This window comes from Cyrtonyx montezumae, unplaced genomic scaffold, assembly GCF_038088225.1.
Source record: "Cyrtonyx montezumae isolate F1298 unplaced genomic scaffold, pur_monq_1.0 scaffold_16, whole genome shotgun sequence".
NCBI classification, from domain to species: Eukaryota; Metazoa; Chordata; class Aves; order Galliformes; family Odontophoridae; genus Cyrtonyx; species Cyrtonyx montezumae.
The window spans coordinates 5370917-5384489 of NW_027071892.1; the positions used below are offsets into that span (position 1 = coordinate 5370917).

The window sequence follows — 13573 nt, forward strand, 5'->3', positions numbered from 1 at the left end:
TGTAGCCACTTAAAGAGCACCCAGAGGCATAGAAAGGTCCACAGTACACCAGAGGCTGAGCACGGCAGTAAGAACAGTGCCTGCTCTACAAACCTGGATCTTCCTGACAAGCTCATCAGGTCAGCTTTACTCAGATACAAAGCCACAGGTTTTGAGACAGCTACATCTGCAAGACAGGGATACCAAGGACTCCAGCTCACACTTCAGCTCTTACCCCCATCCCATCAGCTGCACGACTGGTACTTGAGATGCTGTGTGTTAGCACAGCTCAGTGAGAGGGCTCCAAGGAGCATGATTTCAGAGTAAATCAGGGCATTCACACCAACACATCCAACTCCTGCTACATTGCACTGATCCCCTGCTATTAATCTGCTCAGCAAAGCAGCATCCCTATAGCCTGTGTGCCACTATTTACACACTGCAGGCTGAGGTTAAAGCACAGGGCAATGTGCAGAGACCTGAAGAGCAAAAGAACAATGAGAAAGTGTGTGTGTGCAGAGAAGGAGAGAGCGGTCAGCTGGAGGAAAGGAGGGGAAAAGCAAGCCCATGGCACAGAGAGTGAGCAGGTAAGGATCCATTTCTGTAGCTGAGGAGAGGGCATGCGTTCTAAAACACTGTCAGAGGAGTTCAACAGGCACATGGAGTAGTTACTTACATCTTCCTCTGTGTCTCCACCCTGCATTGCTCCCACGATCCGGGCACCAGCTCTTCCTGCAGAGCAAAGAGAATCACTGTAACATCTGGAGAATGAAAGATGAAGGTCAGGTTTTCCTTTCAGAGGACCAACCAAATAGAAGCGAGACAATGAGGTCCCAATGCACATGAGGCCACTCCCCTGTTAACTCAGGAGAAGGTGAAGAGGATAAGGCTGACAGTATTGTATTGCTAGAGCTACCTTGTACAGCTGGGACAGCTCTGTAAGCCAAAGTACACAGCAGGCTGAAGAGATTCATAACTTACAATTCAATGTGCACAAGGAATTCCATAATTTTTTTGACCACTGTTTATACCTTCAAGCACGGAGCCTCCCTGATCACATAGCTCCATCTATTTGGCTTACTGGAAGTTTGGCTGAAAGACAATAAGATTATCATACACAGATATTCCTCACCAGAAGAACACCCTAGGCTGTGCAAGATGTCAAATTGCTATCAGAAAGACGTAAGAGCTGGAGGTTAGAAAGTGAAGCCAAATGAAACTCAATCAGAAATACAGCAGTGATTTCTCACTTTGATCAGTCAGTCAGAGGGACAGAAGGAAGGACATTTTCTTGTCTTCAAACCCAAACAACCTGTCTGGATGTGCTCCTGGACAGGCTGCTTGAGCTGATGTCTTTGAGAGGTCAGACTAAAGGCTCTTGAGAGGTCCCTGCCAACCCAAATGATTCCATGAAATGGCATAATCCTCTGCTTTAGTGTACAGAGAACAAAAGCCTGGCTTTTGCCCCTGGTAAGCCCTTCTATGCTCAGGTCTTTTCTGACAGCCCACAGGAATCCTAGGCAGAGCCAAGGCAAATCCCACGTTTCTTGCTGAGAATATGATGTGCAAATCTGAAGAAGTATTTGGTTGTAGGGAGTTCCTGAAAAGGGCTAACACACTAGGGACTTACTTCAGTACTTTGGGATATGTAAAGGCGATATGAAATGGGGAAGATGCCAGCACAGTCCCCCTTGCCAGGAAGGGAGGCTGGAAGGGGCTGGGAAGGGGTACAGCAGAACTGTAACTGGGGAATTCTGCATGGGGGCTGGCCCAGCCCTGCTTCCTGCAGCCATGGCAGTCACTCAGCACTAACTGGATGCCTATGTAACAACACTGCTGTCACTACACTGCATTCCCGCATTTATCTATCACCCCCATCACCAGTTTTCTCTGTCAGAGAGATTTGGATTTTTCAAATCTAGACTTCTCTTTATCCTAGTATGGGAACAAAACAACTTTAAAATATACCCTGTCCAACCTCCTTTGCAGCTTCCAAAGTACAGAAGGAAAAAGATCACTTTGCCCTCTTTGCAGGATTTGGGTTAGCTGCAGCAAACAGCTGGCTACCTCATCCAGAAGTCATCAAAGACTCTGCTGTGTCAAGACATAACTTAAAGGATCTTATGCCTTTAAATAAGAAGTGGTGCCCTCTGTCGATCTGGCTGCTGACAACACAGGCAGTGGAGATGATGGCACATATGACAATTCCTGGGCAGAGGAGCTCTCTTCAAATATCTTCAGAGATATTTGATCTGATAAACGCTAACCCGTAGTTCAGAGATAGTTACAGCAGACATCATTAGAGGACAAATAAATAGCTTCTTCACTCAGCATTTGGGCTGATCCAGGAGTTTAACTGCTATATAGAAGGCTCATAGAATGAAGTGCTGGATAGAGAATCCTTACCTCAAGGAGAAAGTAGCAGGGAGCTTGTACAATGAACTGACAAAGTGAGAGAGTTCCTGAATATAAAGAGAACCAGGACACCACACAAGGAGAACCACACACTGCTGCCTGAACAGGAGGGAGGACAGATTTCCCATGTCTCTGGAAAAGCTGTGACAAAGGTAAGAGCTTTGTTTCAGCTTTCAGATACCAAATCCCACACCTGTGTGTGCGGGAGCATGAAGCGACACTCAGCCACAGTACATATCCCATGTTCTGGAGGAGAAGCAGGGAACAGCAGCACGGCCTGCCTGCACCAGGGAGAGCTGGCAGCCACAGGGGTGTTTGGCACTTGAAATGTACAGGCTCTGTTTAGCTGGGCTCAGCTTGCTGTGGCATTAGTGCTGCTGCACTACCCTGCCAGAGGCTCACGCAGCTTCCAGGCAGGTGAAAGCCTCTTATGTTTGCTCACAGATAATGTGAATTCAGCTGGGACAGGCTGTACAAAGTAATAATTAGGTAAAATGCTCGTAATGAACAGACTGTAATTCATTGCACCTTTGGATTCAAATCCAATCACACTACACAGCCACTGAGCTATCAAGGAACAGAAGTGAATGTGCATCCATGATTTTAAGCCTCCTGCCACTCTTTGTGTGTGTGTGTGTGTGATGCTTGCCATTGCAATACCTGGGCAGCTGCCTACAATGGATCCACAGGACCAGAATGATTTCCATCTTCTTGCTCAGTGGTGGGTACATGTTAACCCCATTCCTGACAAGAAACTTAACCTGAGAGGTTAGGACAATCCCCATGAGTGGAAGGCAGAATTACAGCTGAAACCTTTTGCCCCCACTTTAGAGATCTGCCTTCACTCTCCTACTCTTAATGCAGATTTTAACTGCGAGCTCCTTTCTCTCTAGCTCCCCACCTTGCCAAGAAAATTAGGACAAGTCTGTTACTTGACCCTTACGACCCATGCACCCTCTGGGGATTTCCCTCCTATGCATGAATGTAGCCCTAGCAGCAGGCCCTAACCTCAGCAATGTTTTCCAGTTGTTGCCAAAGTATGGTGATGAACGAAGCACACTATGGCTGCTGCCCAGGATGAGCACACTTGTATTTCTTACACCGTCCTTAAAAGGAAATTTGCTTGAAGTGAGTCACCTGCCTCAACCCCACTATTCCAGCCCTACAGCCCTTCCTCCTTCTCCACCAGGTTTGGCATAGCAGTGGCAAATTCATTTCCATGAATTCCAAACTGAAGCCCCTTTTCAGTGGTCCCCAAAACATTTGGCTGCTCCCCTTTCTTCAGCTGCATGAGCCTGTCCAGCAGCTGCCACATCAGCAAAAAAAGACTTTGCAGACCCTTACCTGGATGACAGGAACTACAGAGATCTGCACAGAAATGCAGTAAGATCAGCTGAGCTGATGTGTTGGTGTTCTTCTTTCCCAGATGAGTTTCCTCTGAACAACGCAGTCACATCCCCTGGCTCCTGAAACACTTACAGTGCTGTCTGTTTTCCCTCCTCTTTGACCCAATGAGGCAGGGAAGAAGAAAGTAATCTGATTGCACAAAATCACTCCATAATGTTTGCAACCAGAACTTCCTTTTCTTTGCTAGGGGAGTGTACTTGCTCCAGAAGCACAATCACAAGGACCCACAGGATGCCATGTATATGAAGTCCCAGTCAGAGTAGAATCACACTTTGTGATATTCTCGAAGAAGGAATTTGTTGAGATCCTCATTGCTGCTTCTGAACACACTGACTGAGGGGAATGATGGAAACAGTGAAGGAGAGCACATCCTGCACCAAGCTGCTTGCCAGTGAGAGGCAGCTCTTCCTCTATAAGAAGAGGTTGAGAGATCAGGGCTGGAGTCACACATGTCAGCAATGCCTGGAAAACATTTTTCCCCAACAGAACTCCTCTTCACTAAAGCCAAGAACACAATGCTTTGAGAAAGCCTGCAGAACTGCTGATCCTCCCATGTTTGTAAAGACAAATGCACTCGTTTACATTTCTTGATCTTGGACTTGCAACCATAATTTTCTTTAGGAACTGAGAGAAGGAAAGAAATACATCACATTTAATATATGCTTTTAAAAAGGTGACATCCACAGGAACTGAATGTGAACAAGACACCAAGTGAGGAGCAGGCAGCTGTTGCATGCTCATAACTGAATCCCTTGATTCTCCCTCATACAGATGGCATGCCCCCAGCCTCTGTGAGCTGGAGGAGGTTGGAGGGAAGCAAAGAGCTCTAGAAACTCAGCAGCAGAATCCTGAATTGCATCCAGAGGAGTCTGACCACTTCCACTGAGAATAGACCATGACCCTGTGTCCTGTGCAGAGGGATTTGGAGCAGGACTGTGCAGACTCTCCTGAGAGGATTTCTTGCTGCTCTGTCAAAGCTCCCATTCCCTCTGAAGATGTGAGGGCTAATTTACCCCCTGCAGCCTTTCCCAGCACGCAGTCTATCTTTGGCTCTGGCCCTCTGTCTGAAGCCAGCTCCTACTTTATCATCACCAAGAGAAGCTTAAGGAGTGAAGTAGGACAGGGAAGCTAAATACCATCATCATCTTAAAACCCAGACTGTCTGCCACAGAAGCAGCATGCTTCAGGCTTGCTGCTCTGCATGCATTGCCTCTCTGAGATCCATCTCTCCAGGTCTGGGAAGCCCCACAGGCACAGAGCAGCTGGCAGTAGCAAGTCAACCCATTTCCATGGGGCCATGCTCCCATCTCTGTGTTGATTGCTGCATATTTGCTGCCATTACCTCCAGTGAGGTGCACCTGGCTGACTTAAAAAATCTCATCTGCTGTCTCCTGACATATTTGTTCTTGGTACATTAAACAGTGCAGGTTTTCACAGATTTCTATCTGCTCACTTGCACTAATAATCTGCCTACAGCCCTTTATTACCACACTGATCCTCTGGTCACTTCAGGAAGGTAAGAGGCACTCCCTGCTTGTGGGCTGATTGTTTGCAGGGTAACATTCAGCATTTGACAAAGTTGTTTTCTTACAAGAAAGACCAAAGAGAGCTGAAATTGTCTCAGAAACAGAACGGTCTCCACAGCCCTAACAGGGCAAAACTGCTCCTCAGTACTGACACCACAAAAGGAAACAGGAGCTACAGCATTTGGATGACTGGTTTGTGGGAGCTGAAAGACCCTGGAAGCATGGAGGATGATTTACTATAGATGGGCACAGCCCCACCACTTCACAAACACTAATCCTTTCTCTTCCATTCAATAGCATTTCCAGTGCCTACCTTGTTCCAAGCACAGTGTGTGTGCCAGCACTCTCTGGCTCTTGGTTCTACAGCATGCTTCAGAATTCTGGATGAATGAGACTGAAAAGATGGATGTGTGTGTGCAATTACAACATCGCTGCAAAATCCACATTAATTCAACAGGAGACTGGATGGATTCTTAGAAAAACTCATCATGGTAGTTCCTACATCCCTAGGCTAAGGCTTGGCATCTGTCTCTCAGACACCTGTACCATCTGAACAACCATGCTGCTCCAAAGCATTGCCCTATGGCCAGCTTCAGGGAAGAGGCTTCTCTGCACTGCAGATGGTTAAGGTCTTGCAACACTGCAAGAATTTCCTTTTCCCTGGCTCTCTGACAAAAGTCTTATTCCAAACATCAACAGTTAACTCTCAGTTTGACCTCAGAAGTGCAAGCATCTGCAATTTTGTTTGTGGTACAGCCTCACTTATCTATAGCCAGAGAGAACAAAAGCAGATGGGAACTTTTATTTACATTTACAATATTCAAATCAAAAGATGCAGATGATAAATCAATGTAGTCTTTTACTTATTAAACCAAATGATGAGCAACAGAGACTTACTCAGTAAGTCACATCAAGGAGACTCGCCTGTAATTGTGTATCAGGTTGGGTATTAGGAAACATTTCTTCTCAGAAAGAGCAGTGATGCAGTGGCACTGCTGCCCAGGGACAGTGGGGTCACAGCCCCTGGAGGTGTTCCAGAACCATGGGGACGTGGCACTGAGGGATGTGGGCAGTGGGCATAGTGGGGTGGGTTGATGGGTGGATGTGATGACCTCTGTGGTCTTTTTCAACCTTAATGATTCTATGAAGACAGGCTGTAGTCTCCCAAGCCCAACAAAGCAGCACCTATGACTTTGGTGACTCTCTTCCAGCCATTTGTTGTCACCCATGTGCTTGTTATCTCCTTGTACAGAAGCTTTCTTGACTTCCTACAGCTGGATCTGCTCTACTGGCAAATCAGTGTGAATTCAGTGGATACAAAGGCCCTGTAGCCTTTTTAATTCCCTTCCTAACCAGTCTATTCCTCTTTGTACATGGGAAACAAAGATTTGATTTTCTCTCTGTACCTCCAGAGCTGGCAGCCCGTCATGTCTCCTCTAGCTCATGCTCTTTGCTCCACGGGAGACAAAATCCTATACCTTCAAGTCTTTTAATTGGCAAAAGAATAAAACCAGAAGCAATACTGTCAAAGCTGCATCTTGTTTGAATTTGACTGCACTTAAACAGTCCTGCTGAAGGGACTTGAGAGAGAAACTGTGTTGATTTTTCTCAATTATAACAAGTGGCCTAATAAGAGTGATTATCTCTCCCTATGAATCCTGCTCCTCTAATGGTGAAACACACTGGAATACCTGCCCCCTTATCAAAGAGGGAGGAAATCTTCTCTTAGAGTACTAATAACCTGGAAATTAGAGATGTAAAACTGAATCACATCACAGGAACTGACCACAGCAGTCTGCTTCCCCCCAGCAAGAGAATAAACACGGCTCAGAAGATTGTGAGCACAATCCTTCAAGAGAAAGGCACAATCCTTCAAAAGAAAGTGACTGGAACCTCTTCAGTTTTAGCATAGGGGAAAAGTGGTAATTAATAAAAATAGCGTTCTTATTATGTTACCTTAACTATTAGGTACATTTTAAATGCAAAGTGCCTGTGCTGAACTACACGTATAGATTCTTTGTGGGTTTAAGACAAATGGCCAGTGAATGTTCAGGCCCAATTTGCCACAGAAGCTGAAGCACCTTGACATTAATCTCAGGTCCTGACATTGTCCCCAGCACTTTAGTTTGTGAGGGGGACACAGTCAAACACAGCATCTCACTGCTGAGGAAGGATCAGAAGGGCCCATTTACACAGAAAGAGGCAAATGAGAGCCTGCACCCATGGCTGGAGCTGCTCATCTAGATCAGGTTGGTGCTCTGGAAGGAAAGCTTTGGCTCACCAAGGCAGAAAAGCAAGCTGATCATACTTCTCCTATGTCTAACAGTGTTTGCATCCATCTCTGCCAGTACAGACTGTGCTGGAGCACAGGAGGAATGATGAGCAGTGAGTTAGAAGGAGAGAATGCAGCCTTGCTCCTCCTGGAGGAGCTGTGCAAAAGGCATCAGAACACAACTGGAGTTGGTTCAGTAGCTCTGTTCGTTGCAGGTGAGGGGAAAAAAGAGGACCAAGCTAAGGGAGATTTCCAAACTACAGAGATACAGTGAGCAAAGATAGGCATTGACACCAGGTAGCCAGCAAGCCGAGAACATGCCAAAGCCAGAGGATAATCACATGGCAGAAGCAGCTTATGGAAGATCAGGAAGAGACCCACAGAGGCACAGAAGCTGCAGCCAATATCTGGTCACTCTGTTGGGATGCCTGCTGAGATGGGCATCACTGCCAGCTCTAAAAACAGCGTACAGACTTTTCTCTGAGAAACTATACTGTAAAAACAGTTGGTGAAAATGAGCACTTTTCAGGAGTTTTCAATTGTTATGAAAAGCAAAAGAAATGTGGATAAAAATGCTTGAATTTTATCCATTTGAGAACTTCAGCTTCCTGCTCTGGTCTCAGTAAGAAAGAGGAGAGCAGGAAACACATCTGCAGTCTATCCAAGTAGCAGGCTTCAGCAGAAGTAGAGGCACATGAAATTATCCACACTGGCACGTCACCCAGAGTGGCTTTTGCTCTTGCTCAGAATCACACACAGCCAACAAGAACACCACTGAGAGCTAACTTGATTTTCTGGTTTCATTTTGCTTCAATGTAATGCGTAGAAAGTAGGTTGTTGGGCTTTGGCTTTTTTTTTATTTTTGCTGTTCTGTTTTTCCATAGAAGTGTAAGACAGACCCTCACTATGTTATTTTTCTGAGTTGCTCCTGCCCTGGGCTCTGTAGGGATCAGCAGCCAGAAGCTGAAGTTCCACATAATAGCAACAGAAGTCAGATGTCCTTCCCCAGTAGAAGTAGCTCAGGTGTGCTGTGCCCACGGCTGTCAGTGCAGGAGGTCTTACAGACTCAAAGGTCTCATTTTGAAGATGACCTCACTAAAGATAATGTCTACACCAAAAGGGAAATAAGTGCTTTGCCATAAGAAATCATAATACCTTGCTAAGGCTTTGCACAAAGCTACTTCTGAATCTGGAAGGCAACATCAAGGACAGATTTTTCTCCCTTCTTTATTTCCTTCAGTAAATCCCCCTTATTTTACTCCCTGAAAGTACTATATTTTCTCCATGTGACACTGACCTATCACAGCTCGCAAGAACAGAGCAGTGCCAGTGTCCCTGAACGACAACAGTCTTTTATATTTGAGGTTACTCAGATACTTTGAGCAAGTCCTTTTAAATAAAGTAGTTTGATTTAGTAGTTCTGTGGGTAGGAACGGCAATAGGAGGATGGTTGGACTAGATGATCTTGTAGGTCCTTTCCAACTTAATGTATCTATGAATCTATGAAAGGCAGCAAAGAAGAGGTGGAGGTACCTGGCACTAGTGTCTCCAAGGCTGCACGCTGCTTCCCAAACTGTCTGCCTTCCACTTCGCTGTCAGAGCCTTCATCCTCTTGAATCTCCAGGTCAGAATCATCATTACCTGGTTAAAACAAAAGCAGGAGATGCACATCATTCAAACCAACCCACAACAGCCCAGAATTGCAGTTGCATACAAGAGATATGAGCACTCTCTTTGTTCAGTCCACAATTAATACAGAACGTGGCCCTGCTGACACGTGAAGAAGAATAGCCAGCTTCCACATCCTCACCAAGGTATCTCCAAAGAGAAACGCCAAAGAAGCTGAGATGAACAGAGTGTACAAAGCAATCCCCTCAAGACCATCCTCAGACTGTGCCATAAAGGCCACGTTCTAAATACACTCTCCTGGAACAAACCACACACACAGTCAGGAGGAGCTATTCCCAAAACCCACTTCAAAAGGAAAGTCTTCTAAAAGCTTTTGGGAAGTGTGAACTTACTAATACACCTCCTAGAGCTTCACCCTGCCATTAGTAATAGCAAATTGTCCCCTTAGACTCTTTGCCTTTCATTTAACCATCTGTTAGAGGCACACAGGGATCCTACAGCTCAGGGCGATGCTCTAGCAAGAGGTGCTCTGGTGCCTTAGGGGATCAGTGGTGCTACAACAAACAGACTCGGTGTGAAGTGAGCACCTCCTCCTAAGTACACTTAATTACACACGTCTGAGCTGAAAATGGAAATAACTAATTACGATTAGCAATGAGCTGGCACATCCTTGCAACATTTAATTATCAGACAACATACATTTTTTTCCATATTCTTTTTCACTGCAATATTAAGTTAATGACAAAATATAGCAGCAAGAGATGTATTCAATACCCTGGTAAGATGATGAGGCTCCAACAGCATTAGCTGCAGTTTCTGTTTGTGTTGTACTTTCCTCCTTGGCAAGTGTCTGAACCACTGTGTGACCTGAATGCTGTTTCCATCTGCTGGTATTCAGGAAAGCCAGGTTTTGTTCAGGCAAACCCCTTTGGAAGACTCATGCATGGCCTAAATAAAAGATTCAGGGCTGTGTCCTGTGTGGGCCTTTGTCACCTGCAAGGGTTCTCACCACTAGGACTGACATGCCCTCCCTTCTTTTGCACTTGTTTTATCCCATTACTCCAGATTTTACCACAGGTGCTCCTCCTCCTATTTCTCAGCACCACCACCCAGAGCTGAGGATGCTGCTCAGGCCCTATGACTGCTGTGCCCATTGGAGAACAACACCACACTCGCTCCATTAGCACTTCCTTCCTTCTCACCCAGCTCTCCCAAGCCTGAGCTGCCAGCTGAGTGTGGGCCATCAGAGCTGCTGTCTGGCAGCAGCCAAAGTGACAACGCAGTGAGCACCCACTGGGACAGGACTTGGAGCCCTCGCCTCACAGAGGCACCACAATGCCATTCTCCACAGGGCAAGGCATGCCTCTACCAACCCAGAGCTTTGATTTTATATTACACTTTTCCAGAAACCATTTCTTAACCATTTATGGCAACAGGCTCTCATAAAACACACAAAACACACTTTGCTTTGGACAATCCAGTCCTAAGATAACAAGGACAGGAATGGATCTGGAATCATCTCTTTGCTGCACGCAGAAGAGCTCTGTCCCACTCCCCTGTGCCATTTCCCACCTCTCTGCTTGCAGAAAGGAAGCTCTGCTCATTATGTAATTCCCCACAGCGCCTTTCTGTTGGAAAGTGGGACCAGCAATGAGACCCCACGGCGAGCAGTGCTTTGCAATAGAAGTGGTACCTACTGCAAAGAGACAATCAATGGCTGGAGGGCCACAAGCTGCTGCTTTATGAAGGGGAATGGCTTCAGCACAGCTTTTTTTCCACATCCAATCTTTTCTTCTTTCACCCAATTTCTCCACCCCTCTGAAGCCCCTTTCTCACCCCATTGCTTTTATCCTTCTCTCCCACTGTCCCAGATGCTTTAACTCTGCCAGCAGTGATCCAGGTGCAGCTCTCTGCATTCAGCCCACGTGTGGGAGGCAGAAGACTGCTGGCAGCCCCCAGAGGCACGCTGGTACCCCAGCACCAGCTGTCCCAGGGTGCTTTCCAGGCCACCTCAACACCTGCAATTGCAAATCCTACATTACTTTGCAGTAAAAACAAAGAGAAGGGTCATCAGGGGAACTGTCAGCACATCATTTTTGCAACTGAGCTGGGACTTGGAAACAAAACTTGTTACGGAGGTGCAGCAAGAGCTGGGGCTCTCTGAGCAGCCTGGAACTGCACTGCACAGAGCCTAACGTGGACCTTTACCACGCTGCTATAGTGTGCTGCAAGAACAGAGAAGCCAGAACTGCAAAGGTAAATCCAGTAACAGTCTGTGCCCCTGAGCCTCCTGCTCACACCTGGAAAGACAGAGAGAACCTCTCATTTGGAATAAAATTAATGCATTGCTTTAACCTGGTGCCTTGTGACAACTACCTGTGGGTGCCAACACCCAGCCTAGCTTTGCCTGGGGGCCTTCCTAGAGGGCTCAAACAGCAGGTTGGTCCAATGCTCTGGGAGACCCATCCTACATACAGCAGTACAGGATTCCCTCATCCCACAGTTCTCAGTGTATTTACCCAGCGTGTCACACTTGCACCAAAATATTCTTGAGAATTACAAAGAAAAAAGAGTGACAATTTAGAACGTTTCACTTCATAACATATGGGAAGAAACAACCTACTGCCCCAAAAGAGGTGACAATCCCTGCACAACACTGAGCAACAGAAAGGAAAACAAGGAATGTTCCTTATGGAGCAAATGGAGACTTCTCAGTACCACCACCCAGTATAAAGACCGAGGATAATAAAGCACTCTGCTTGCAGTTCCCACACCCTGGTACACGAGGTACAGAACACATTCTAAGGTAGCTGGATTATGAGATTTGCATAGCTGTACATGAAGATTATTTGACTTCTAGAAATGAACTGCAACTCCACAATCCATGTGCCTGAATTCAGGCCAGTGCTGGCAACTTACTAGAGCTTAAGGTTGGTGTTTTAACAAGCTCTTGTATTTTTGTTATGAAAAGACAATCCAAAGAAACACCCTGTAATCTGCATTTGGCCCATTTCCCCACTGCAGGGACTCCTCTACTGCATAGAGGACACTAGCAAAATATCTGACTACCTGAGAGAGAGAACATGCTGTGATTTTAAACTCCTCACATTTCAACATTTCCACATCGTAAAGATGGCTTTTAGTCAATGCTATTTTATAGGATGGCTTGGGTTTAAGATCATCTAGTTCCAACCTCCTGCTGTAGGCAGGGACACCTCTCTTGAGACCAGGTTATTTGTTTCAGCTGAACTAGTTCAGCTACAGAAAGCACACTCTGGTCATGGTAAATAGGCACTACCCTCAGAGGATGTCATTTGTTCCAAAGCACATCTATTGCTTGCAGAAAAACTTAGAGCAGATACCTAGAATAATCATATGAGGTTTTAAATGATAAAACATAGGGTAACATGCAAAACTGGAAGGAAAATCAGCACAAGTTCATAACTAACCAGTGATTTCATTATAGATTTGTTAGCTTGCATAAACACTCCTCACAGCTCTGCCGTTTGAATCAGAAGTGCAGTTCTATAATGCAACAGGAAGGACAGCAATTATAGCAGGGCAGCAAAGTCCTAGGCTGCCCAAATGCAGCAGCTACAGACACAGAAACAAAAGAAAGAGCCTGCTTACCCCTGGAAGGCCTCAGGTATGCAGGGATCTCCAAAAGATCCTCTTGCCTCCACTGCCAACCCTTAAATGAGGGCTGGGAAGGGGTGGATCCTGGCTCCAGCCCTTCTGATCACTCAGGTGCATCACTACACCTGAGCTCCCTTGGGCTGGCCCTGCCTTCCCACCAGGTGCTCCATCACTGCTTCAGGCCCTGACTTAGCATTTCAGCTACAGAATGCAATGCTTTCAGTAGGAAACATTTTTTTTTTCCTTAGCACAAAATGCAGATCCTCTTTCTCATCTCTGAGAAGTTATCCTGCTGGTAGCAGGTGCTGATCGAGGTCCTCCTGCCAAATTCAGCAATAAGTATGGATGTTCAGACCTTAAGATATGACAACCAAGCATAATATCCCAACAAAAACCCAGCAGTGGGATGCACAGTTAGGTCTAAGTGCCCTTTTCTTACCTCCCTGTTATTTTAAAATGGCCTATTGCCACTAAGCCCAATCTCATGTTTTAAACAGCACAGATAGCTATATCACTGACAAAGGGAGCAACAGGACTCTGCCACCTGAAATCACTGAAAACAATTCTCCATTCAACCTAAAATCACTGAAAACAATTCCCATTCAATCTGGGATTTGGCACAGGGATAAGGAGCTAAGATCATTTTTGGCCACTTTTGCAGAGGGGTCATATTCAGTCACTGTAACAGTTTCTAACGATCTCAAAGGCC

At 45.9% G+C, this 13573-nt stretch overlaps 2 protein-coding genes across 5 annotated transcripts in view; one reads left to right on the forward strand and one right to left on the reverse strand.

Moving 5' to 3' along the window:
• Positions 1-13573, forward strand: part of NLRC3 (NLR family CARD domain containing 3) — a 58276-nt gene that overhangs the window by 19050 nt on the left and 25653 nt on the right. The gene's annotated exons all lie outside the window — the stretch shown is intronic.
• CLUAP1 (clusterin associated protein 1) overlaps positions 1-13573 on the reverse strand; it is a 54515-nt gene that overhangs the window by 1941 nt on the left and 39001 nt on the right. For both annotated transcript variants that reach the window (XM_065732480.1, XM_065732479.1), the window contains exons 10-11: positions 9133-9240; positions 656-711 (exon numbers count right to left, since the gene is read on the reverse strand). In XM_065732480.1, coding sequence (XP_065588552.1) covers positions 656-711; positions 9133-9240 — 164 coding nt within the window. The remainder of the gene's footprint in view (positions 1-655; positions 712-9132; positions 9241-13573) is intronic.